Consider the following 22486-nt stretch of genomic DNA (forward strand, 5'->3'; position numbering starts at 1 on the left):
ACAGAGTAATTTGTTCTCTCTCCCAGGACTGAAGAACAAAATTACAGTTGGAGTCCGGGTTTGGGAGTTCTTGCAGCTTGTTTTTGACACTTCAACCATACAGAACTTTTTCCTGTGTGGTGTCTGGAAATTATTCTGTGCAAATGCTGCAGAATAAAGGTCATATGAGGACTTTGTAAGATTTCTGCACTTAAATATTTTAGCAATATGAAATACATGACCAGAACTTTGTTCTTGTTCTTGCTACCACGAAATAGCAAATTGCTCTGTTCTTGTAGGGTAAATGTCTACAATTACTGAGAGCACAAGAGGAAGTGTTTTATTGTTACAGACAAAAATAAATAAATAAATAAAATTAAACATATATGCTAACCTGTACTTTAAAACTGCAGCTTACATACCAAAACAAAACAAAATTATGCTATCACGCTGGGAGTTGCTCACATAATCAGTGCTTCATTAGCACTGCAACGAAGGTGGATAAGTAAGAACATTCAAGATATTTTTTCTTGCTCAGCCGTGATGAATTATTTAAAATTGGAGCAGAGGCGACATTATGCTGTGTCTCAGAGAGCAGTCTCTCTATAACACAGTTTTACTATTATTTCAGTAATAAGACAATGTGACTACCAAGATCAGGTTTTAAACTATCTAGTTAGTATCTTATGTTACATGTCGGAATGACCTAACATGATATAATGGAGGAGACACAGAGAGACTGAGGCGAAGGCATGACTCTTTCTCAGCCATTTGCAGAGACTAATTTAGTAATCAAGAGGTGTTTTCTGACATAATCTCCACCAATTTCAAGCAGGAGCCGCCCTCAGTTGGAATTACTTGGCCACCCTAATCAATAGCTCTGACATCCTTATCATTGTCATGATATATTGTGTGAATGTGTGTTTAGCTTGTGTTTGGAAAAAATACGATCAAATACTGGTTATAGCAGCTACTGTGGAAAAAAAAAAGTTGTTTGATAAATAAAGAAAAGCTCATTCTGCAAAGTTCACTTTAGTTTTGGTCTCCTAAGGGCTTGGCTCCTATAAGGGTCATTAATATGTCAAGAGGGGACACACTGAATGCCACTGGCCTCTGATGTTTAAATATATAACAGACACTCATGCTTCATTTGTTTACTCAACAAATCAACATGAATCTTTAAAACTACTCTGTCTTTGGGGGTGTTGAAATTCATTGTATTTTTTTTATTTATCTAAATATATTCAAGTTAGACTTTGCTTCACTTCCCATGTATATATTTATGAATGCGCTATTTTTTTATTGTTATATTAATCCTTACAACATATAAGAAAGCTTTTAAATTTACCCTCTCCATCTCTGTTCTCTTCTTCTCCAGGTTCTCTCGTCTCCGCAGCCTCAACCTCTCCAATAACCACCTTGGTCAGTTCCCGTTGGCCATTTGTGACATCCCCACCCTGACAGAGGTCAACCTCAGCTGTAATTACATGGACTCTGTCCCCAGCTCTGTGGGGGCCATGAGCAAGTAAGCAAAAGAAGCAATTTACACAGAAGCAATGGAAATAAAATGTTTTTTTTGTTTGTTTTTTTTACCAGTGTCAAAAAGCAAAAGTTACATACAGTACAGACCAAAAGTTTGGACACACAGTTGTGTCCAAACTTTTGGTCTGAACTGTATATTAAAGATCTAAATCTTTGGTAATGTCAGGGGCTTAATATACTTCCCCATATTTGATTTTTAGGATATTTTATATTTTGTTTGCTTTTGGTGTTTACCTTCCTCTATCTGTTATTAGTTTCTGTAGATACACTTTTTGCAACAGTGCACCACATTTCTATTTGTCTCTGTATCAAATGTTTGCATAGCCAAATGTGTGGATTTTAAAAGGGCATGACCTTACTCATGCAGTACTTTTGGTCTACTTATTTATTTATTTATTTATTTTTGTATTGTGTTGTTTGTAATGATCTTAGCTTAACAATGGCCTGACCAGTGGGTAATAAGCTTGCTTTGTCTGTCAACTTTAATGCACATTTCACTTTGATAAAAAATCTTTTTTAATCAGCTATGAGTTGGGTTTGAACACATTTGCTGACAGATTTTATTAATCTCCTTAAGCTGCTAAAAATTTATTTTTCTACACAATTCTGACAAATTGCCTATATAAATATTACCAACTCTTAGCTGTAATTGTCAGCCACATGCTGACAATAACAGACGGTATGAAATGCCTTAAGTAAGGAATCACAGCCCTGAAGCAATCAACTTCAGTGTCTTTTGTTGGGATTTTATGTGAAAGATCAACACAAACAACATGTGATTAAACAGTAAAAGGAGAAACATAGATGATTTTCAAAATTTCTCCCAAATAAAATTCAGAGAAATATAGTGTGCATTTGTTATCAGCTTAGGGGTATCAGTACTCTGACACCCCTAAGTAAATTCCAATGGAACTTCTGAATATTTTCAGAAATCATCTTATTTCTCGTACTTTTATTTAAGACACCATCCCAACCATGAAAGTTGGTGTGGAGATTCTATTTTTTGAGGACGCTAACTACAGGACATTCCAGGAAGAAAATCCACCAGAGGCAGCATAAAACCTGAAACTGAGTGAAGGTCCGCCTTCAAGTAGGACAACTGCCCTAAACAGATCAGGAGCTGAAATGGTTAAGAACATGATGCTTCCTTATATTAGACTTGCCCAGTCAAATTCCAGACCTGCATGCACCTCAGAATCTGTGGCAGCACTTGAAAATTGACACTTCATTCAGTCTAACTGGGAATATAATGTTTTTACCAGGTTTGTTAAAGGTCTATCTCCAAATATGCAAAGCTAGTAGAGCCATATCCTAAAAGATTTGCAACTGAGCTTTGACTCAGGAAGACTTAAAACAAATACATGGCATAGTCAGTTGAAAACCATGCATTGTTTTTCTTTAAGCTTTCAATTTTAGTCAACTTGGTGTTGTTCTTGGTCTGTCACATAAAATCCCATTAATCTAAGCTAAACTTTGTGGTCGTAAAAACACAAAATGTGAACGAGTTCTGGGATTACATTTCAGAACACTCCTTCATATTCAGACCTCAGTTGAAGCCAAACATGCTGGTATGCAGGGTATGAACTTTTGGAGATGAGAAGGTAATCTGCAGGACGGATCTGGTATGCCTGTAAATTCCTAAAGTGACCAGTAGGGTAGCTATTCTGCTCCTGCCATCTACTGGACATTAAGTAAACTGATTATTGAGGCATACCATGTTGCATGTTGATCTGATGTTGCTTGATAAAATCTTGAGTCAACTTTAGATGTGTCCTTGTCAAAATCCCTGATCGTTCCTCTTTCAGTTTGCAGACGTTCCTGTTGGACGGAAACAGTTTAAGTGAGCTGCCGTGTGAGCTGGGGTCCCTGCAGAGGCTGAGCTACTTAGGCCTTTCCTTCAACCAGTTCAGCCACGTGCCCCAGGTGCTCGAGCGCTTGGCCTCCATGGAGAAGCTTTGCATGGCTGGAAACAACCAGGAAACGCTCACCCTGCAGAATTTCAGACTGCTCCATGTCAAACACATCGATCTAAGGTAAAACAGCACAGGCAGCTCACTGTAGTTTTTAATTTTAGAAGGGATTTTCTGAATGAACTCATTGAACTCTGCCCAGAACAATGCATGACTTTGATTTTCCAGTCATTCCTGTCGTAACTGTTATACACATTGACATGCTTTAATCTCACTAATTATGGAAAGAAAAACATCAGGCGGATTCCGTCACAAAGCTAGAAATCATTTGCCTACCCATTAAGTCCCCTCTTGTCGTCTGGGGAAACGCAGAGCTGGAGTGACTTGCACTATTTCACAGTTAATACTTCACTAAACGTTTGTCGAAGAAATTTTGAAATCAGCTGCAGTTTTTACTCTTCTTCAGCTTTCATCCTGTTTTGTAAATCACACTCCTACTGAATAGAGGGCAACAGAAATCCACCACTAATATGTAAACACAATTCACAGTCTGGTCCAGCTGAAGATGAACCCCTCTCCTCCTCTGTTAGGTTGAATAAGATCTCCGTCATGGTGCCAGACGAGCCGGACCTGCTGAGGCACGTGACCCAGCTGGACCTGAGGGATAACCAGCTGACGGAGCTTGACGCCTCCATCTTCCCCAGGCTGGAGGTCCTCCACTGCGAGAGGAACCACATAACGTGTCTTAAGGTCAAAGGTTCCCTGCTCAAAGGCATCTACGCTTCAAACAATGGTGAGCGTGGTTCTGAATTAATAGGTAGAGCTTTTCCTTTTGAACCACATCCTCATTTGTTTCTCAGCTATACCTGAATCCCTTCTCTATAGGTGTTTTATACCATAGATGTGTCATCTCAGATGTGCCACTCGTGTTCATCTGTTCTCATTCTTTCGATTTTCTCATCAATAAAACTCTCTAATTCTCCCTCTCCATGATTCCCCTTCGCTCATCATCGCTCTGCAGCTCCCTCCCCAGTCCTCTCCTCCATTTTAGATCTTCCTGCTTTTTTATTAGGCCGTCCTTGCTGTAGGTTAATGTGTTTGGATTTCTCCCCACAGAATTACGACAGCTAGATGTAAGTCCTGTGCCCTCCAATCTCACTTACATGGATATCTCGAGGTGAGTAAAAAAGTATTTGTGTTTTGTAAAAAAAGGAACTGTACTAAAATAGTCAAATAACTGATGAATTCTGAATCTATTGGATTAACGTACGTACATCCAGTATATATTCATAACTACCTAACCCATCCGAAAACAAGAATAAAAAAAGATAATCATAAGTAAAAATTTGATTTTTTATGTACCATTTGCTTATTCATGAAAACACACAGTCTTATGGCTCATGGTTGCCCAGACTCCAGTAGACAGCTGAAGTTGTTCTGTGGTTTCTGGCACCAAAATGTTAGCAGCAGATCCTTTAAGTCCTTTGAGGTGGGGCCTCTATGGATCTCACTTGATTGAATTGAGATCCCATTTTGTTTCGTGGCATTATCCAGCTGAAAGAGCCCACAGCCATCAGAGAATAACATTTCCACTGCTTTGCTCTCTGAAACAGCATCAACGTCTTTAGCATTTTGAGCTACACTAGCTTGGCTAGCCATTACACTCTGGACGTTGTCTACCTCCCTGAACTCTTTACGTTTGGCCATTTTTTTTCTGCTTTCAGCACATTAACTTTCAGGACACATTTCATTTACTTGTAAAATATCCTCTTGCCATGATGAAGAGATGATGAGTGGTCATGCTTTTAAGATCATATAACTGCATGAGAATAAAGATTATTGAAGAAGAATGTAAATGGACATTGTAAAAAAAAAACTACTATCCCTAACCCAATAGTCAATTGTTTTACTCTTTACAATGATGGAAACTTTTATTTCAATGTTTTGACATTGACATTTGACAAAGCTCGACATTGAGACTATGTTTGATTTATAATGTTTAATTTTAAAATTTGACAAAACCAAGTGGCCTTCAGAGAGTCGCATAATGAAGAAGAGTTTCCCATCTGAGTGTAAGACAGCACTGCCAGGATTCCATTTACCTAAATCTATAGTGCTACATAATGCAGAAAAAGGACATTTATTCACTCTAACTTATATTCCATCTAAGTAACACAGTTTGAAAACGGCACATCATTCATCATCATCATCACCCCTTGTCCCCCACCAGGAACCACATGGAGTCCTTGCCAGACTGGCTGTGTGAAGCGAAGAAACTGGAAGTCCTGGACGTGAGCCACAACCTCATCACCGAGCTCCCGGCGAGGTGAGTCTCCCTCTCGCCGCAAACATGCCTGTAAATGTGGAGCAATGCCGTGTTATTCTCTCTGCCCTTTGTCAAGTGATGTATCTATCCCCCATAGAGCCTCATAAATCACACTGATAGCCGCTAACCTCTAGATGCTTTGTGAACTGGCTGCTTCTCTTTATGTAGCATTTTTAGAAGGTTAGTTCAGATGCACCTTTTACTCTTTGCCATGCTTTGCATCAACCTTGCTCTCTTGGTTTCTCTCCTGTTCTCCTCTTTCTCTCTCTTCCTACCGCTGGTCTCCGTTTTGTCTGGACATTTATTTTTTACCCAATAAGTGTCAGGATGATGAATTTCAGTTACAGGAGGCACCAGAGGCGCTGCTACTCTCAAATGTTCTTCCTTCCTCATCTGCACATCCAGCTTTGTCCTTCACCTTCCCTTTTTACTCTCTCTTCAATAACTGCAGTCTACCTCAATTTATCTATATCTGCTTGTCTGCCCACCCTACAGAATCTCAGCTATCAATCCATCTTAATCATCTATCTGTCTGTTGAAACTGCTTATCCATCACATGTCAGTGCTGACCCAGCTCTCTGGATATTTCTCATGCTGCAGGTTGTTCTGCAGCAACAGCCTAAGGAAGCTGAGTGCTGGACATAACCAGCTGCAGAAGCTGCCTGAAAGAGTGGAGCGCCCTCTGCTGGAGGTTTTGGATGTTCAGCATAATCAACTGGTGGAACTTCCCTGCAACCTGTTCCTCAAATCCAACAGGTAGCTTTAAGAATTGGCTAAAAGTGACTGGTTTTCTTTTCTTTTTTTTTACAATTATGCATCCTTAAGTCAAAGAGGAGCTTGAAGGAACAGGAACTTCAGATGTACGAAGATCAAAGACAAAACTAACTGAAGAAAACATTACAAAGGGAGATTAAATCTACCGACAGCCTGAGAGGAAAATTTGTATTTTAACAAAGCTTCTCATTGGTGTGTTTTTTAAATAATGTGTAGGGTTTTCCACTGAAGGTTTATACAAATGCAAAACTTGTTAAAAGCCAACTGAAGAAAAAAAAATAAAATAATGTTTGTTTTGGTTACTAGAGGAACATGAATCAGCTGATCAGCTGACATGGGAAAACACCACAACAAGCGAGCGTACTGATAACCAATCAAGATTGCATCAATGAGACGGCATCATATTTTAACAACTTGACCAAAAAATATAGTCAGTGAATAATCTGGTTATTCTTGTCTCCCTTGGCCCTTTGAGTTTTCATTATCTCAAAAATATTCCTGAACCCCATGAAGTTTTCTCACATTCAGCTCAAATAAATAAAATACATCTGAATTGCCTCTGATTAATTCTGCATAAAACTCTGATATGTGGCAGCTTGAAAGTTGGCATAATATAGTAAATCATTGGATGTGTTTCCCAGTTTAGATATGCATCTCTGTTTTTCTGTCCCTTAAAAACCGTGAAAATAACTGAGCACTTCTCATGTGTTTTGGGTTCAGTTTACGATGCGTAAATGCATCAGCCAACAAGCTGGAGCACCTGCCACCCTCCAGTCTGTCAGAGGAAAGCCACAGCATCCTGCAGGAGCTCTACCTGACCAATAACTGGCTGACGGACAAGTGTGTGCCGATGCTCACAGGTCACACACACCTGCGAGTTTTGCACATGGCATACAACCACCTCCAAACCTTCCCAGCGAGGTAAAGAGTTCCTTCACGAGTTCACGAAATCTGAACATGTATTATAAAGATGATTATAAATGTTCTGGGGGGGGTTTATTCATAAATGAAAAATTTATAATTCCTAAAAAAGTTTAGGATATATTTTTGCTTTACTTGCATCTACATCACCATCTAACAGTGCCTGCATGTGGTCCTGAAAAGTATAAAATTTAATTTGAGCATTTTCCAAGCCTGGAAATGTATAGGAAGGATAATTTAGACAGAACTATGTACTTCTGATGAGATATGACATTTGACTGAATGTTTTGTTTTAGCACAGTCAGCACACACATGCAAGGAAAAGATCACATTATGACAGCTGACCTCATCTGTGAACTTCTCTGTTCTTTAAAGAATCTGAGATAATTAGTTCATGCTTCAGCTCATCTGTTTCCTTTTTACCCTTCAGTAAAATGGCCAAGTTGGAGGAGCTGGAGGAGGTGGACCTGAGTGGAAACATGCTGAAGACTGTTCCCACCACTATCATGAACTGTAGACGGATGCACACGCTTATTGCCCATTCCAACTCCATCGAGGTCTTCCCTGAGGTCATGCAGCTGATGGAGATGAAGGTAAGGCTTCAGCAACAGCTCATCTTTATGAAGTCTCTGTGGTTTTGCAGCTCTGAACCTCCATCTGCAACATTCTGTTTTTCAGTGTGTGGACCTGAGCTGTAATGAGCTGAGTGAGATCACTCTCCCAGAGAATCTGCCTCCAAAACTTCAGGAGCTGGACCTCACTGGCAACCCTCGCCTCAACCTGGACCATAAAACCCTCGAGCAGCTTAAGTACGCCAACTTCATCTGAGCACATCTTTTCATTTCCCACTAGAAGCTGTTTCTCAGTTTACTCTGTTTTTCCTTGCGATATATTATTTAGTTTTCCTTTATGTTCATTATTTCTCCGCTGTTTGTTTATAATAACATATAGCTTTAGTTTATGTATTTATGTGCCTGAAGATAAGGGAATGATTTTGATCTGCTTTGTGTTTTTTGTCTTCCAGTAACATTCGCTGTTTCCGTATTGATCCACCACCAACCTTTTCATCGAATGAGGTATCTGGGGGGCCCGCTGTGTGGAGTCATGGTTACACAGAGGCCTCAGGCGTAAAGAACAAGTGAGCTAAATTCAGTCAAGAGTGAAAAGAACAACCTCCATCGTGTTTGTGCTGCAAAGCCTCACTAATATAATCCTTCTGAGAATTTGTGTTCTAAAAGATAACTTTAATGAAAGAAATAAAGAAGCAGTGCTCTTCTAAAACATGAGCACTTGCTGCAGAACCTCTTTCTTGGTTAAAATTAGAACTACAAAGCAATGAACAAATTAAATATTTTCTTTGATGACAGAAAGGGAAGAAGGGTTACTGTAGCCTGGAAAAGTCTGGAATTTGATTTCAGTATTTTCCATGTTTGGAGAAGTACAGAAAAACTTTACTCCCTACCCCACTGTCTGAATGTTCTCCATGCTTTTCTCCTTCCTCATACACTTTCTTGTGTCCTTCTTTCTTTCCTTTTTTTTGTCCTTCCTTTTGTTTTAGCTCCCATCCCTCTGTCCTTTCTTTATTCTGGCCTCCTTGTCTTCATTTTCTTTCTTGCCATTCTTCCTTCTCCCCTTTTTTCTCATGACTTCTTTCTCTCTCTTTCTTTGCTTCTTTATTCTTTTCTTTCTTTCAATGTTTTTTTTCTTGCTTCTTACCTCCATTGCTTCTTTTATTTCAGTTTCTTGTATTGTTGAGTTTTCATATTTAAAGTCTGCCCACTCTAGAATATATGCTGTAAATTCAAAGGGAAGTTTGGCATTTTATATTTTTGAATTAACATAATGAACTGAGAACTTGGAAAATTTAAAACACCTCTTTGCATAAAAAATGTCTGGGAACCTTAGCAGATATTTAGATATTCATCCAAATTGATCATAATAAGTATTACTTAATTTTTTTCTGTTTAGCTCTTGTCATTTCCTCACAGAGTGATTGTCTATATCTTTTCAGACTCTGCGTTGCCGCCCTTTCAGTAAACAGTTTCTGTGGGAGTCGGGAAGCTCTGTACGGCGTGTTTGACGGAGACAGGAACGTGGAAGTGCCCTACCTGCTGCAGTGCACGATGAACGACGTCCTGGCCGAGGAAATACACAAGACAAAAAGCGAAGAGGATTACATGACCAACACCTTCCTCGTAATGCAAAGGTACATGACCAGCAGTAACACGCTAAGCAGTAATACGCTATGTTCTCTAAACAACTGGACGTTATTTTGCAAGCAAGTGATTTTTTTGGTGGAGGAAGAGAATTTTGGTGGTCTTTGTGAATTTTTTGATTTTACAAGAGAGTGGCAATAGATATAAAAAATGTGGTTAAATGTTGTTTTTGTGTGTGTTTATTGATAACATTTCACAACTTAAAGTTGTGTTTTCTTGAAGCAGTCTGTTTAATGATCAGTACGTTGTTTTGTTTTGGTTTTTGTTTGTTTTTTTCAGAGGGCTTTGACTACAGTGATGTTGGGTCACAGTCTATTTCCAAAAAGAGTTTAGCAGATTTTTAAATACTTTATATCATCAGTTTAATTATTGCAATAAATGCCACAAAATATTATGATGAACTCTTAACCACAGCTCACCCGTCCCTACCATCAAGTTGTCAGAGGTTATGGATGGAAAATGAATCTGTTGACCAAACCCGTCCCAGTCCCAGGGTTTTAATTTTCGGGTTTTGAATGGCATCATAATTATGTTTGTACATAAAGACTCCCTCCTGAATATTTGCAACTTAAAATCTGTTCAATAAACCGTCGTCCTCTCTCTTTTTTTTTTAATCCTTTTTCCTTTTGAAGGAAATTGGGAACAGCCGGACAGAAACTTGGCGGCTCTGCAGCCCTGTGTCACATCCGCCACGACCCCACCGACCCCAGTGGCTGCTACATCCTCACAACAGCTAATGTGGGAAAGTGCCAGGCCATCCTGTGCCGGGACGGGAAGCCCATGTCCCTGTCGCTGCTTCACAACGTGGGCCTTGAGGAGGAATACCGTAGGATCAGGCAGCACAGAGCCATCGTGACTGAGGTAGAGGTTACACTAAAAAAAACTGAAGCAAATCTAGTTTCAAATGTTCTCTGTATTGATTTCCATCCTCCTTTCTTCCAGGACAACAAGGTGAACGGGGTGACTGACTCCACGAGGATTATGGGCTACTCCTTCCTTTACCCTTCAGTCATTCCTTGCCCCTATGTGCAGACGGTGACTCTCACCCCTCAGGATGAGTTCTTCATCCTGGGCAGCCGCGGGCTGTGGGACGCTGTGTCTCCTACAGAAGCAGTGGAGGCGGTTCGGAATGTCCCGGACGGTCTTGCTGCGGCTAAGAAGCTCTGCACCCTGGCTCAAGGCTACGGCTGTACCGACAGCCTGAGTGCAGTCGTGGTGCAGCTCAGCGTGAGTGAAGACTGCTGCTCCTGCTGCTGCTCCGACCCGCCCCAGCCTCCCCCTAGCCCCGGCCTAGGCGCCTACCCATCGTCGTCTTCTGCCATTAAGGATCGACCCTCGGACGGCTCCCTGCCCGTTCCGCCGTCTTCCTGCAGCGAAATCAGCAGCGAGATCAGCACCAGCGAGATGAGCAGCGAGGTGGGCTCCACGGCCTCGTCCGACGAGCCCCCGCAGAGCTCCTTTGTGCTGCTGCAGGATCAGCCTCACCACCCTCAGCTTCACTTGCACCATCAAGCCCAGCTGCTGTCTCTACAGCAGCAGCAGTCCCACACCACCTCCCAAACCTGCCAGTATCTCCTCCCAGGTTCAGAGCTGGCATCCGCTCGGAACTGCTGTGCGCTCCACCCGGCCTGCCTGGCTGGCTCCTTTCAGAGGCAGCTGTCCAGCGCCACCTTCTCCAGCGCCTTGTCCGACAACGGGCTGGACAGCGAGGACGAGGAGCCCATCGCCGGCGTCTTCTCCAACGGGAGCCGAGTGGAAGTGGAGGCAGACGTTCACTGCCTGAAAGCGGAGCTGTCGCAGTTATCATCGCCCCAAAGCCTCCTACCCGTATCATCCAGCCAGGAACGCACCTTGCTCAACCTTCCTCCACCTCCTCCACCTCCGTGCACCCCCGAGCCCCTGGAGGACAGTATCGACCTGAACCTGGCAGAGGCCGAGAACGGCCTGGAGAGAGACGAGTCGTGGCCAGGTGTGGGAGCAGGAGCTGGGGATGGTGGGAAGTTTCCGGGGAAGAGGAGGGTTAACGGTTCGGTGGCTCGTCAAGAGAAGAGTCACAACCTCATCGAGGTGGCAGCCGACGCCCCGTCCAAGAAATCAGGGGGTTACTTCACAGCTCCGGCTCAGCCCGACCCGGACGACCAGTTCATCATCCCCCCTGAGCTGGAGGAAGAGGTGAAGGAGATCATGAAGCAGCATCAGCAGAAACAGCAGAAGCCAGCCGGGACGGATCAGCCCACTGATTACTACGACACCCCTCTCTAGACGGACACAGATTCATCTCCTCTACAGCACTCCATGATTCTTCCGTTCATGCCCATGGACGGGTGGGTTTTGCCTGGAGGCTGTAGAATGCACATGTGAAAGTGTTTCACAACAGGCTTCTCTGCCATGCGCCATCTCTTTGGAGAAACATGTAATGAAGCATTCTCAGAGTGAAACAAGCAAATGAGCCCTTTAATGATCCACAACCTCCTCAAATCGCCTGAGAGGACACAAATTCCACGCGCCCTTCTCGCAGACCCGATGTTTTTTTGTTTGTTTTTGTTTTTCTAGTACATAATCAACACTAGTCTATTTGCAAATAGCATTAGCTTGTCACTGTACTTAATATGGATAACAATTCCATTGTTATTTTGTTTTGTAAGAACTTAAATCAGTGTGATCGCAGTGAAGTTGCTAAAAGGAACCTTTTGAAATACAGACTCATCTTTTTATTATCAATCGATTTTTGGTGAATCATACGCCATTAATACCACACCTAACTGTTTTAGATAGGGCATTTAAAATACTGTATTTCTTCAGTAAATCACAGCTCTTGGCCTGTAAAATGACATAGAGATTTTTTTGTAGAAAATTTCCAATACTAACTCCTAGGAGTTGCATACTCTTTATGGTGACTCAGTCACTTTTTTACTAATCTTCTCTGAGAGAAATGGTGATTCTTTTTCAATGATTGTAAATAAGAAAAATATTGTATACTGATGCTTTTAAAGGAACTGTATGTCGGTGAAGGCTTTTAGCTGTGGGGAGGATTTATTGTTTGCTGTTATGGAGGCGTGCCCCCTTTATCTTATGGTGTAAACCCACAAATACAACATCACAACAGACACACACACACAACTGTAAATGTGCAATTGCAGGATGGAAACTAACATTCCGTAAAACATTTATACACTAAGTTGCAATGGTTTGCTCCACTTTGTTGAACTGTGATGTCCTGTAGTCATCACTGTATCTACTGAACACTAATAGGTATTTGCATGCACACGCAAACAATCACACACACACGTACACACATGAGACATTCACATACATGGATACTCACAGGTAATTAGTCCCACCTCCCTCCTACAGTAACTGTTATCACCGGCATGACTGTGTCTAGTTCAGTAACACCAACAAGTATAGCCACATGGAAACGAGACACTACAAAATGTTCCTGTCTTTGGTATAATAAATTTTAAATTTGTGAATATAAGCGTTGTTGTCTGAGACTTTATTTTTTTGACATGTTAGCAGTTTTATGCAAAGATCACAACCTTAATAAAAGCTTAATTTAGAATATGTCCATTTACACATTAAAACTTCCTCCATCGCTTCCATGTCTTTGCATCAAATGACCAATAGGTGGCACTCTAAGGCAACATTAGATTTAATCCAGCTCTCCATCAACAGCTGTCATGTTTTCATTGGAAAAAAGTCCAAGTTATTGTTAGGGTCTATCATTGGCATGCACATTTTGCATGTACATGTTGCTGCTGTTGTTCATAATCTTTTTCTTGTACTTCTTCTTCACACAGAGGACACTGACTACTGTGATCACTAACATTGCTCCCAGCACAGACAGGGAGGAGGCCAGTGCTAGAGTGGTTTTATCCTGCGTGGAGCCTTTGTGCTGACAGACATTCCCGTAGTACCACCAGTCATCGCCCACCACACACCTGCAGAGCAGATGAAAGAGGATAGAAATAAGAAAATCTGACTGTTGTGTTTTCAGAATCCCTACATAGTTTCAAGGTTTCTAAGGGGTCTTAAAGAGTCATAAATTGTTTTAAATGTAAGAATATGAATTTTTACACCCTACAATGTCTTAAGGGCATTCTGATATTATTCTAATATAAGTTCATAAATTACATTATCTCATGCTGATATTTTTAAAACAATTACTAATTTAAAATAATAATAATAATAATGGATTGGTGTCATTCATTAATTCTGTTCCTGGCTAAAATAAACTCAACATGTTGCCTTATTTTGTGACAAAATTCATTCTGCAGTATAACTTATCCATTCCAGCTTGTGAACCATCAAGTATTCTCTTGAAACTGTTTTTTGTAACTTATTTAGGAAATTGAGACAGTTTTAAACTAATTATTTCCTCATAATCATGTAGGTCTTAAATTCATATGAGTGTTTTTCAGAAGTCTTATACCTGTCAATGTGTCAATAACAAAAGCAGAGTTTACGAAGAAAAATAATTCATCTTTGGTATGATATGAGTATTTTGTTGTATCATTTTAAAAAAAAAAACAGCTTAGTGCTGACTATGGTTATTTTATATAGTCAAAACCTGCTCACCTGCAGGAAGGCTTCCCTTGATCCCCAATGCAGATTCCACCATTCTGGCACAGCACATTTTGGCAAATATCTGAAGCATTAGTGGTTGTGGATGTGGTAGGTTTTAAGGTTGTGGAAGGCACAGGCTGGGTTTGTGTCAGATGGGCCACATCTATAAACAAAGATAAGATAAATGAGCGATTATATCCTTACATGCTTTCATATGGGCAAGGAAATGTCTTTTCAGCACAGTAGCACAGTTACAACCCTGATGGTGTCACATAGGTGCACAGATCAAACTTATTGTTTTATTATAGCATGCTTTGGATTGTTTATATTGGTTTGATCTGTATAGGCCTATGTAATCAGATCCAGAGGTGGGAGATAGCACAGTACAAAAACTTTATTACAGTATTTTAAAGTATTTTTTTGCAGTTATCTGTACTTTTCTTAAAGAACAGATAACTGCATTGTAATTATTATTACAATGACTTTACTTTTGGTCCCTACATCTGAACACAAATATCTGTATTGAACTCCTTACATTCTCAAGACTAACTCGTTACTTGTACATGTATGATTTTACTTGAGCTGAGGTAAAAGTCATAACAAAATCAAGGAAAAAATCATCCAAGCAGAGAAAAGGGGTCCCACACAGCTATCAAAAAATTATGATAGGCATGGATAAAATGGGGAATAGTGATGATGGGACAGGTTCAGAAAAGCAAGCAATTCCCCATCTATTGCCCAAGAGAACTCTTTGTTGTGAGCTCCAGGAATCTGTGATGTTCTGACGTAGATTTATTGTAGAATGTAGTGGTGTTGATGTGTAAGTAAATAGTCAGGATGAGTGGGAGTTGGAGCATTTTCAGAGGAGCTGACGTTGAGTTTATGTAGTCATTTGTTGCCTTTACCTTCCATTGTGAGTAGAAAAATGGCATCTCCTCCCTTGATAAAGTCTCTGCTCCTAGCTCTGAGGTGTGTGAGATACACTGGAGTACCAAAACCCGGCCCTCGGAAATACTTGGACCCATCGGTATCCGTCACCTCAGTGCCAACCTTCCGCGGATCGTCCCAGAAAAAAAGGTCAGAATCTGAAACAATGTTGAAAGGTTGCGTGAAGTTTAAACTATAAAAAGCAGCTTTACTTATGTTACAAGATTCTTCTCTGTGACAGCCTCACTTGTTGCCTTCATGGTTGGGTCAGTGGTGACGCTGCGCTGATTGGACATGCGCTTTTGAATGTGAGGGTGCTGATCCATCAGCATCATGGTCATCTGCTTCCATGGGCAAGGCCATGTTTGTCCGGTGTCCCCCTCCCGTGCCACGAGGTGAGCGTAGGCAGACAACTGCCCAGAATTGTCCTCTTTACCGCTGGGGTAAAGCTGCATCTGGAAGGTGTAACCCTCCTTGGAGGTGAAGGGGGGGCTAAAGATAGAGGTGTCGGGTGGGGTCGTATCCATGACCTGGTTGAAGTTTTTCACCCGCCATACAAACTCGGGGCAGGTGGTCTCAGAAAGGTTAATGTCATCCAGTGAGAGTCCTCCTGCTGCCGGACCCGAGTCCCCCTTTGTCCCTTCAAAGACAACTCTGAACTTTTTTTTCACATCTAGATTCACATGGTGCAGCTGCCACAAATCCTGAGGAGATCCTATGTGAAAATGAGTAGGAAAAAAAAAAGAGGATTGAAATTAGAAATCACTCGATGGCTTCATTTCTCCAGCAGAACTGTGTGAGCAGCATGACTTTGACATAGTCACCAGTTAGTGTTGTTATAAAGCGCAGCATTCCACTGGGATTAGCTTCATCGTACTCCCTGACGTGGATCTTCAGGGTGTCGCTGGGACCAGCACTGTTGTAGTAGAAAAACTGCAAACACTGATACCCTCTTTTTGGATAAACAAGCCTGCTCTCCAGCACTGCTGTGTCTCCAGTGTTGGCCGTACCAGTGCTAAAGTGCATAAAGTATCCTGATCCTAGAACAAGGGCATAAAAAATTAATGTCAATCGTAATGTATTGAATTTGCACTGTGGATGTGACAGGAGCAGACTCACTTTAGCATCCCTGGTAAAGCTATGTAAAAACCTTGTACTATGTACTGTACTGTGTAAAAATACTTAACTTAGTACTTAACTTAGTACTGTGTAAAAGACAGCTAACAGTAGAAGAAACATCATGCACTTATTTAATTTTTTTTTGGATGGAGTAGGCATGTTGGAAACGTATCATATCATCATAATGTTGGAGATGAAAGTGAAGTTCAAATTTTTTTTATGTGGATGTCTGGTTTAGACTTTTTAAAACATTTACAAGTACAGATAGATGTAAAGGATGAAAAAACAAAATTAAAAAGGAATTTTTGAAAATCATGTGTTGACTTTATTTTTTATTCAAGTAAAGATTGAAAATAAAAGATTATGAAAGATGCTTTTGAAATTGAATTTAAATTCAACTCTATTTAGTGTAGAAATGCTATGTTTATTTCAACAGTGTCTCATATCTCTCTAAGATCTATCTCACCTGTGCATTTGCCCATGTTGGAATAGTCCATGTCGGGCCCTCCAGCAGCACTAGTGACCCTCACCCAGTCGGCCTTTTCCCCATGTCCCTGGATCATCCCACAGATATTCTCACGCTCAAAGTCACAAGAGTCCAGGAAAGTGGAGCCTTGAGCTAGAAAAAATGTGGTAAGCACATGTAGGAACAGCAATAAACTCAGCATAGTGTCATTCTGTTTGTCCACATCTTTCAATGTGGCCCAACTGAAAAAAGTGACCTGAATGTTTCAATTACTTTTGTTTTGCTAAGAAAAAAAAAGCCCTGTATGGTGTTGACTCTTACTGCACTTGTAGAGGCGGTTCAACTTCAGCAGGTCACTGTCACTGAACTCCATTCGCTGTCCGATGACATCGCTGAAAGCAGGGATCTTGGTGATGATGGTGGGCTCAGAACCGTTCTGGAAAGCACCTTTGCTGTAGTGCATCATGGAGTTGTAGTCGTAGGGCACGCCCAAAGAGCTGGAAACGGTGTCATCATATGTGTTGAAGTTGTGTACTCTGCCTACAGAGAAAAAAAAAAAAAACGGTCTTTTTCAGCACACTTTTAGAAAATTCTTAAAAAGCTTGTTTATTATAGGTGTTTAAAGATGTTCTAGAAATTGCCGACCTGTCTATGGAAAATGTACTTTGACTACATTTTAAAGGAGATGATACATTAGAAATTTGATGAGCATGGGTCAATTTCTTATGGATATACTTATCATGTATGCAATGAAACAATCGGTGCACTAAAAGTTGCAATAAAACTCTGAAGCAGCAATACATTTTTCTTAGTTTATTATACACAAGTGAAAATTATTTACTAGCTAGTTGACTTCTGTTGCTCTGGAACTTATTTATGCATAGCACAGAAAGGACATTACCGACTACTTTGTATATATTTCATAGAAAATATAGATGAAATACTGAAGTTTTTGTAACAATGTGTGAAACATTCTAAGAGGTAAGACTACTTTTGCAAGGCGCTGCATATGCAATCAAGATTTTACAAAAAGAATCATTTTTGTCATAAAAAGAAAACTATTTAATACCTTCCAAGATGCGGTCCCACATGATCTGCACATAGTCATCGCGGTCTGACCTGGACTGCTCATGCCAGAAGCCCAGAGCATGAAGGAACTCATGTTCTACCGTAGCAATGCGGTCGCAGTTTGTTCCTATTGACAACCTCTGCTTCCCGACCTTGTGATTACCAACAGAGGAGAAGCAGCTTTGGGAAGGGGAGAAAAGCTTTTATGAACATCAAATAAAACCAGCAGTCTTATCTCAACAACTCCTTCTCATGTGCTGAATTAATAATGCTTTAATCCCCAACAAGGTACAGCTTGTCTTACCATCTAAAAGGGTAAAAAGAAATAATAGGTTCTTCTTGTCTTACCCGTCTCCTTTAAAGATGGAAATGTAGTTTTCTTCCCCGCTCCATGGCTTGAAGTCAATGCAGGTCTTGAGGCGGTACTGTTCAAAGGCCTTTAGAATTACGCCTTTTGCATTGATCTCTTCAGAGGAGACAACACAAGCGAATCAGGTCTATTAAAGTTTAAATGTTCTTCATCATCAAAGCTTCATCATATGTGAACCTGTATATCTGTTGCTGCTGTTACACCTGAGTCTGTGAAGGTAGATGTTACTCCGATTCTGACATCACTCACTGTCTGCACTTTTGGCTGTAGACCTTTTCATCACTATTCCTTCCTTGTACCACTTTTGATAGAGGAGCAGCAGGTTTAAAAATGCTCTGACTCAGTCTTCCAGGTTTTTCTCTTTGGCCTTCATCAAACACATTTGCTGTTCACTTTCTACCCAAACCATCCCACTCACTGATATGATCAAGATTTAATCAGTAAAGTGATATTTAGATACTCACAGAAGTACTGTCTATCTGTGTTTCTGTATCTGCATCTGACAATTTTTATTTATTTATTTTTTCTCAAAACCACATAGATTCCAGTGCAGGATTATGAACAAACAACTTGAAGATCGTCAGCACACTTATGACACTTATGATAATGATTGTTGATTAACTGACAGTAATCTTGGCTCTCTATCAGCTTTAGAGCTTGGACAATAAGAAGATGGCACAACATGTTATGTTCACAGTGTTTCGTCAGTAGGGCGCCAACATTATGCACAATTATATTCTAAAACACGTAAAGTAAAACTTGTTAAGAAAATGTTAATAAACAAAATAAAGTTGCAAATATGTAGCACAGGTAAAAGCTATGCACTGTTGCCAAGTCATACTGAAATTAAATGCAAATGTTGAGTAAATCTGTTTACATTAAGTTATTTTCAGGCTATATTTTACCAAATGTTTCAACAGACATTCTTACCTAAGTCATTTTCCATGTAATAGGGAACAGTTTTTGGCCACTTGTACTCGTCCCCAATGATAGAATTCCATGTTTGTGTCTGTAGTGGCAAGAATAAACCAATCCCAATAGAGTGAGAACTGTGATTTTACAAGTTTCACATGTGCAGATGGAAATTAGACAAAATATTAAAATCTACCTCATCGAGTACAATGTCTCCCTCTACCAGATTCAGCCCTGCCTCTGTGAGCACAAAGAGCACAGATATTATCGGTTTAAAGGGTAACCAAGTGCAAACCAGGAAAAAATGAAGAACAAAGTGACCCAAACTGTTGTCTCGACATACCTTCATTGATGTCAAAAATGTCGAGGTCTCGTCCGCCATCTACATCAAAGTCTGCGGAAAACAGAAATAAATAAACATGTTGAAGACATTTGTGTTTAGCATTATGACAGAGCGAAGTCCACAGGTTTCTAAAGAAAATGCTTACCTGGTATCTTTGCAGTCGGCTACGTGATGAATAGTAAAAGGGTAGAAAGTATTGAATAACAAAGTAATTACAATATATATATATATATTACAATTTTAAAACCCATACTATTAGATCAAATCAATATCTTACCAAACAAAGGGCGGTAACACAGAGAAGGCAACAAATGTGAAGTACAAGAATAGCATTTTTTTGTCTTCGCACCATGTTGTACTGTCTTCATTGAGAAGTAAATAAATGGCAGTGACCGTGCAAAGTTAATGCTAAGGAGGCAGAAATTACAAAGGTGTATGTTGATGATAAAACACATTTCACAAGTCAATAACTGACAGAGCCATAAACAATATAGTTACACAACAACTTCGCTCCCCTCTGCTTTTATGCCAATAAATCTTTACACCTTAGCAAAATACCTCAGAACGGCCAACAGAGAATATCTCAGCCCTGCAAAAAAGTATTCACACACTTGACTTTTTCACATCTTGTTATGAAGTAACCAAATACTTTAGTACATTTTAATTGGATTCTAATTAAGCAAGGTAAAGTAATATATACTTGTGAAGTGAGAGAAACAGGACACATGGTGTTAAAAAAATAATAATGATAAATCTTGTTTTAAAAGTGTTTTATACACTTTTTAGACCCCCTTCAAGTCCCTTTTACCTTTAGACACAGCTATCCTCCTACGCTGACAAGTTGAGGAAGGAGAACATTAACCAGAGCAGCTAATAGGTTTTTGGTAACTCTGGAAGAGCTGCACAACTCAGGCTGGAGAATTTATTGACAGCACAACCTGTGCACTCCACCTGGGCAGTAGACATAAATGCCCTTTGGAGTTGGAGTGGCAAGCAGAAAGCCACTTGTTGCAAGACAATAAGTCCCTTTGGCAATTTAGCACAAGCTATGTAGTACCGGTCACGTGAGACCTATAAATGGTTCTTGGCCTCCAACAGATCAGAGGACACACCATCCCTATTGTGAAAAATGGTGGCAGCAGCGTCACACCATGTGGTTGCTTTTCCTCAACAGGAGCAGGAAAGTCAGAGAGTTTAGGAAGATACTGTAGATGGAACAAAATACTGGGAAGAAAATCTCTGGAAGGAAAAAAATAAAATAAAAATAATGCAAAGCCCTCCCAAAAGTATTGGTAGTCATGTCTGTCTTAATATTTGCTTCTACCAGGTTTTATGATTGCAGGATGCTTAATGTCACTGTCTCACATACAGGTCACATATATTAAATAGGGTTGGCATAAATTATAGTTTCATACTTAGGAAACTGTGAAGTCTCTGCAAAGAATAAATTAATGAGCTTCTGTGGAAGTGGTCATGTTATCTTTAAGTACTGATGTACATTTCCACATCAGTGTTGCACCTTGGATTAAGAAAACACAAGTGCTTCTTGATGACATTAGCTAATATGACTACAATAGTTTTTCCTCTGTAGCGCATGATTAACAGACAGATAATTGTAAAAACAGACAGTGTAGATAAACTTTAGGCTGTTTGGTGAACGTTTTTAAAGATGTTTTTATTAGACTTTTATTAGATTTTTTATTTTGATATTTTCACAATAAGTCTACTCTTCTTTTGCTTCCATTATTTCATCTAAAGATCAAGTTTATTATTTTTATTTTTTCTTTTACCAGTGCAGCAAAATATTTTGCAGGAACTGACTGTATAAACTGTACTCCTGTCTGATTTAGTGTGCTTCTTTTCATCACTATGGTTACCTGCTCATTCTCTTTCAAACCAAATGCAGCTGGTTGTTAAAAAATACTTTGCTGTCAGCGCCACCAGCACTGGAATGTCTCCACAGACACCAATGTTAGACTTACAAAAAGAGACACAAGTCAATAACAAGGTGAACTGTTTGAAGAGGTTTATGTAAGCAAGGTGATGTTAATGTACAAACATCCTGTGTTTTGACCTGTTTTAGTTTTTAATCTGGTATTGTTGTAGGATTTGCTGTATGTAGTTGAAATTATCAATAATATTTGACCATTTGCTTTTATGTGTAGATGGCATATGTACATCAAAAATCAGGAAATCTTTCAAAAGTTCATTTTTATCAGTAATTTACCTGTATATTCATTACACACCTATAATTCAATTATTCAGAAAATTTTAATATTATATGGCAATAATTAGCAAACAGTAAGGAGTAAAAAGTCACTACAAAAGACACCGACTGTTTATAGAGTGCTTTATTCAAGCATATTTTTTGGAAAATTGAATGAAAGGAAACCTGCGACTGATAAGCTTCTTGGAGACTGATTTCATTTTCCAGAAATACTTGACACCTACCCATACTGCCAGAGGTACAAATACTTTTTAACAACAGTATCATTGTACTTGATCAGGGGAGAACACGTTCCAGCTGATCTGGAAGACGGACACTTCACCAGATTTAGACGGTCTCTTTTGAGGAATAGCTCTGACTCATCTGACCCAAAATTGTTAAAAACTATATGTACCCTATTCATGATTTTTTTTATATATATAATCAAATTAATAAATACACAAAATAACACATTGTATGCTGAAATTTTTGTTTCTTTCTGTAAAAAAGCGCATATTTTGTCTGTGATTATGGTGGAAATAGGACAAGCAAAGGGAACACAATTACACAGCTATGCCACAGAGCAGACTTTGTACAGTTTGGCTTAAGTGATTACCTATTGATATTTCCTCAGCTCTGCTTTATATTCCTTAAAAAATGGGTTTACATGATAGATGAAGCCAGTGAAGCTGAACTGATGCATCTAGGTCGCTGGCAATATTTTCCTTGGAGCTTACTTTAGCTACAGGATTTATGTATATTTTTAACCAGACATTCTTGCAATACTAACCCTCATAAATCAGACTTTTTTCTCACTTTAGAGGTCTGATGAATCCTTTTG

The 22486-nt window shown here is 39.8% G+C and overlaps 2 protein-coding genes across 2 annotated transcripts in view; one reads left to right on the forward strand and one right to left on the reverse strand.

Annotated features, from left to right (window-relative positions):
- phlpp1 (PH domain and leucine rich repeat protein phosphatase 1) overlaps positions 1–13146 on the forward strand; it is a 53066-nt gene extending 39920 nt beyond the window's left edge. The window contains exons 5-17 of the mRNA XM_032565591.1: positions 1358–1504; positions 3327–3554; positions 4022–4224; positions 4548–4608; positions 5662–5757; positions 6358–6513; positions 7252–7452; positions 7883–8045; positions 8131–8261; positions 8477–8590; positions 9464–9658; positions 10301–10529; positions 10611–13146. Of these exons, the coding sequence (XP_032421482.1) occupies positions 1358–1504; positions 3327–3554; positions 4022–4224; positions 4548–4608; positions 5662–5757; positions 6358–6513; positions 7252–7452; positions 7883–8045; positions 8131–8261; positions 8477–8590; positions 9464–9658; positions 10301–10529; positions 10611–11930 (3244 nt within the window). The 3' untranslated portion in view covers positions 11931–13146. The remainder of the gene's footprint in view (positions 1–1357; positions 1505–3326; positions 3555–4021; positions 4225–4547; positions 4609–5661; positions 5758–6357; positions 6514–7251; positions 7453–7882; positions 8046–8130; positions 8262–8476; positions 8591–9463; positions 9659–10300; positions 10530–10610) is intronic.
- Positions 13147–13149: 3 nt separating this feature from the next.
- On the reverse strand, positions 13150–19856 carry mep1bb (meprin A subunit beta b). Its single transcript, XM_032565592.1, has 14 exons — positions 19717–19856; positions 19585–19603; positions 19440–19490; positions 19293–19336; positions 19115–19193; positions 18163–18280; positions 17816–17994; positions 17068–17286; positions 16747–16899; positions 15986–16201; positions 15409–15876; positions 15140–15319; positions 14247–14397; positions 13150–13609 (listed from the first exon to the last, which is right to left on the reverse strand). The coding sequence occupies exons 1-14, from the start codon at positions 19789–19791 to the stop codon at positions 13381–13383; spliced, it is 2181 nt and encodes a 726-aa protein (XP_032421483.1). The 5' UTR covers positions 19792–19856; the 3' UTR covers positions 13150–13380.
- Between the last annotated feature and the right edge of the window lie 2630 nt (positions 19857–22486).

Source organism: Xiphophorus hellerii, chromosome 6 (assembly GCF_003331165.1).
Source record: "Xiphophorus hellerii strain 12219 chromosome 6, Xiphophorus_hellerii-4.1, whole genome shotgun sequence".
In the NCBI taxonomy this organism is placed as follows: domain Eukaryota; kingdom Metazoa; phylum Chordata; class Actinopteri; order Cyprinodontiformes; family Poeciliidae; genus Xiphophorus; species Xiphophorus hellerii.

What these genes read in the sequence shown, in the direction of transcription:
- mep1bb (XM_032565592.1), bottom strand. Translation starts at nt 19,791, where the DNA reads ATGGTGCGAAGACAAAAAAATGCTATTCTTGTACTTCACATTTGTTGC. An exon ending in GAACCGCCTCTACAAGTGCA is followed by an intron (nt 16,900 to 17,067) that starts GTAAGAGTCAAC and finishes CATTTTTTCTAG; the next exon opens with CTCAAGGCTCCACTTTCCTG. An exon ending in CAACATGGGCAAATGCACAG is followed by an intron (nt 16,202 to 16,746) that starts GTGAGATAGATC and finishes CCCTTGTTCTAG; the next exon opens with GATCAGGATACTTTATGCAC.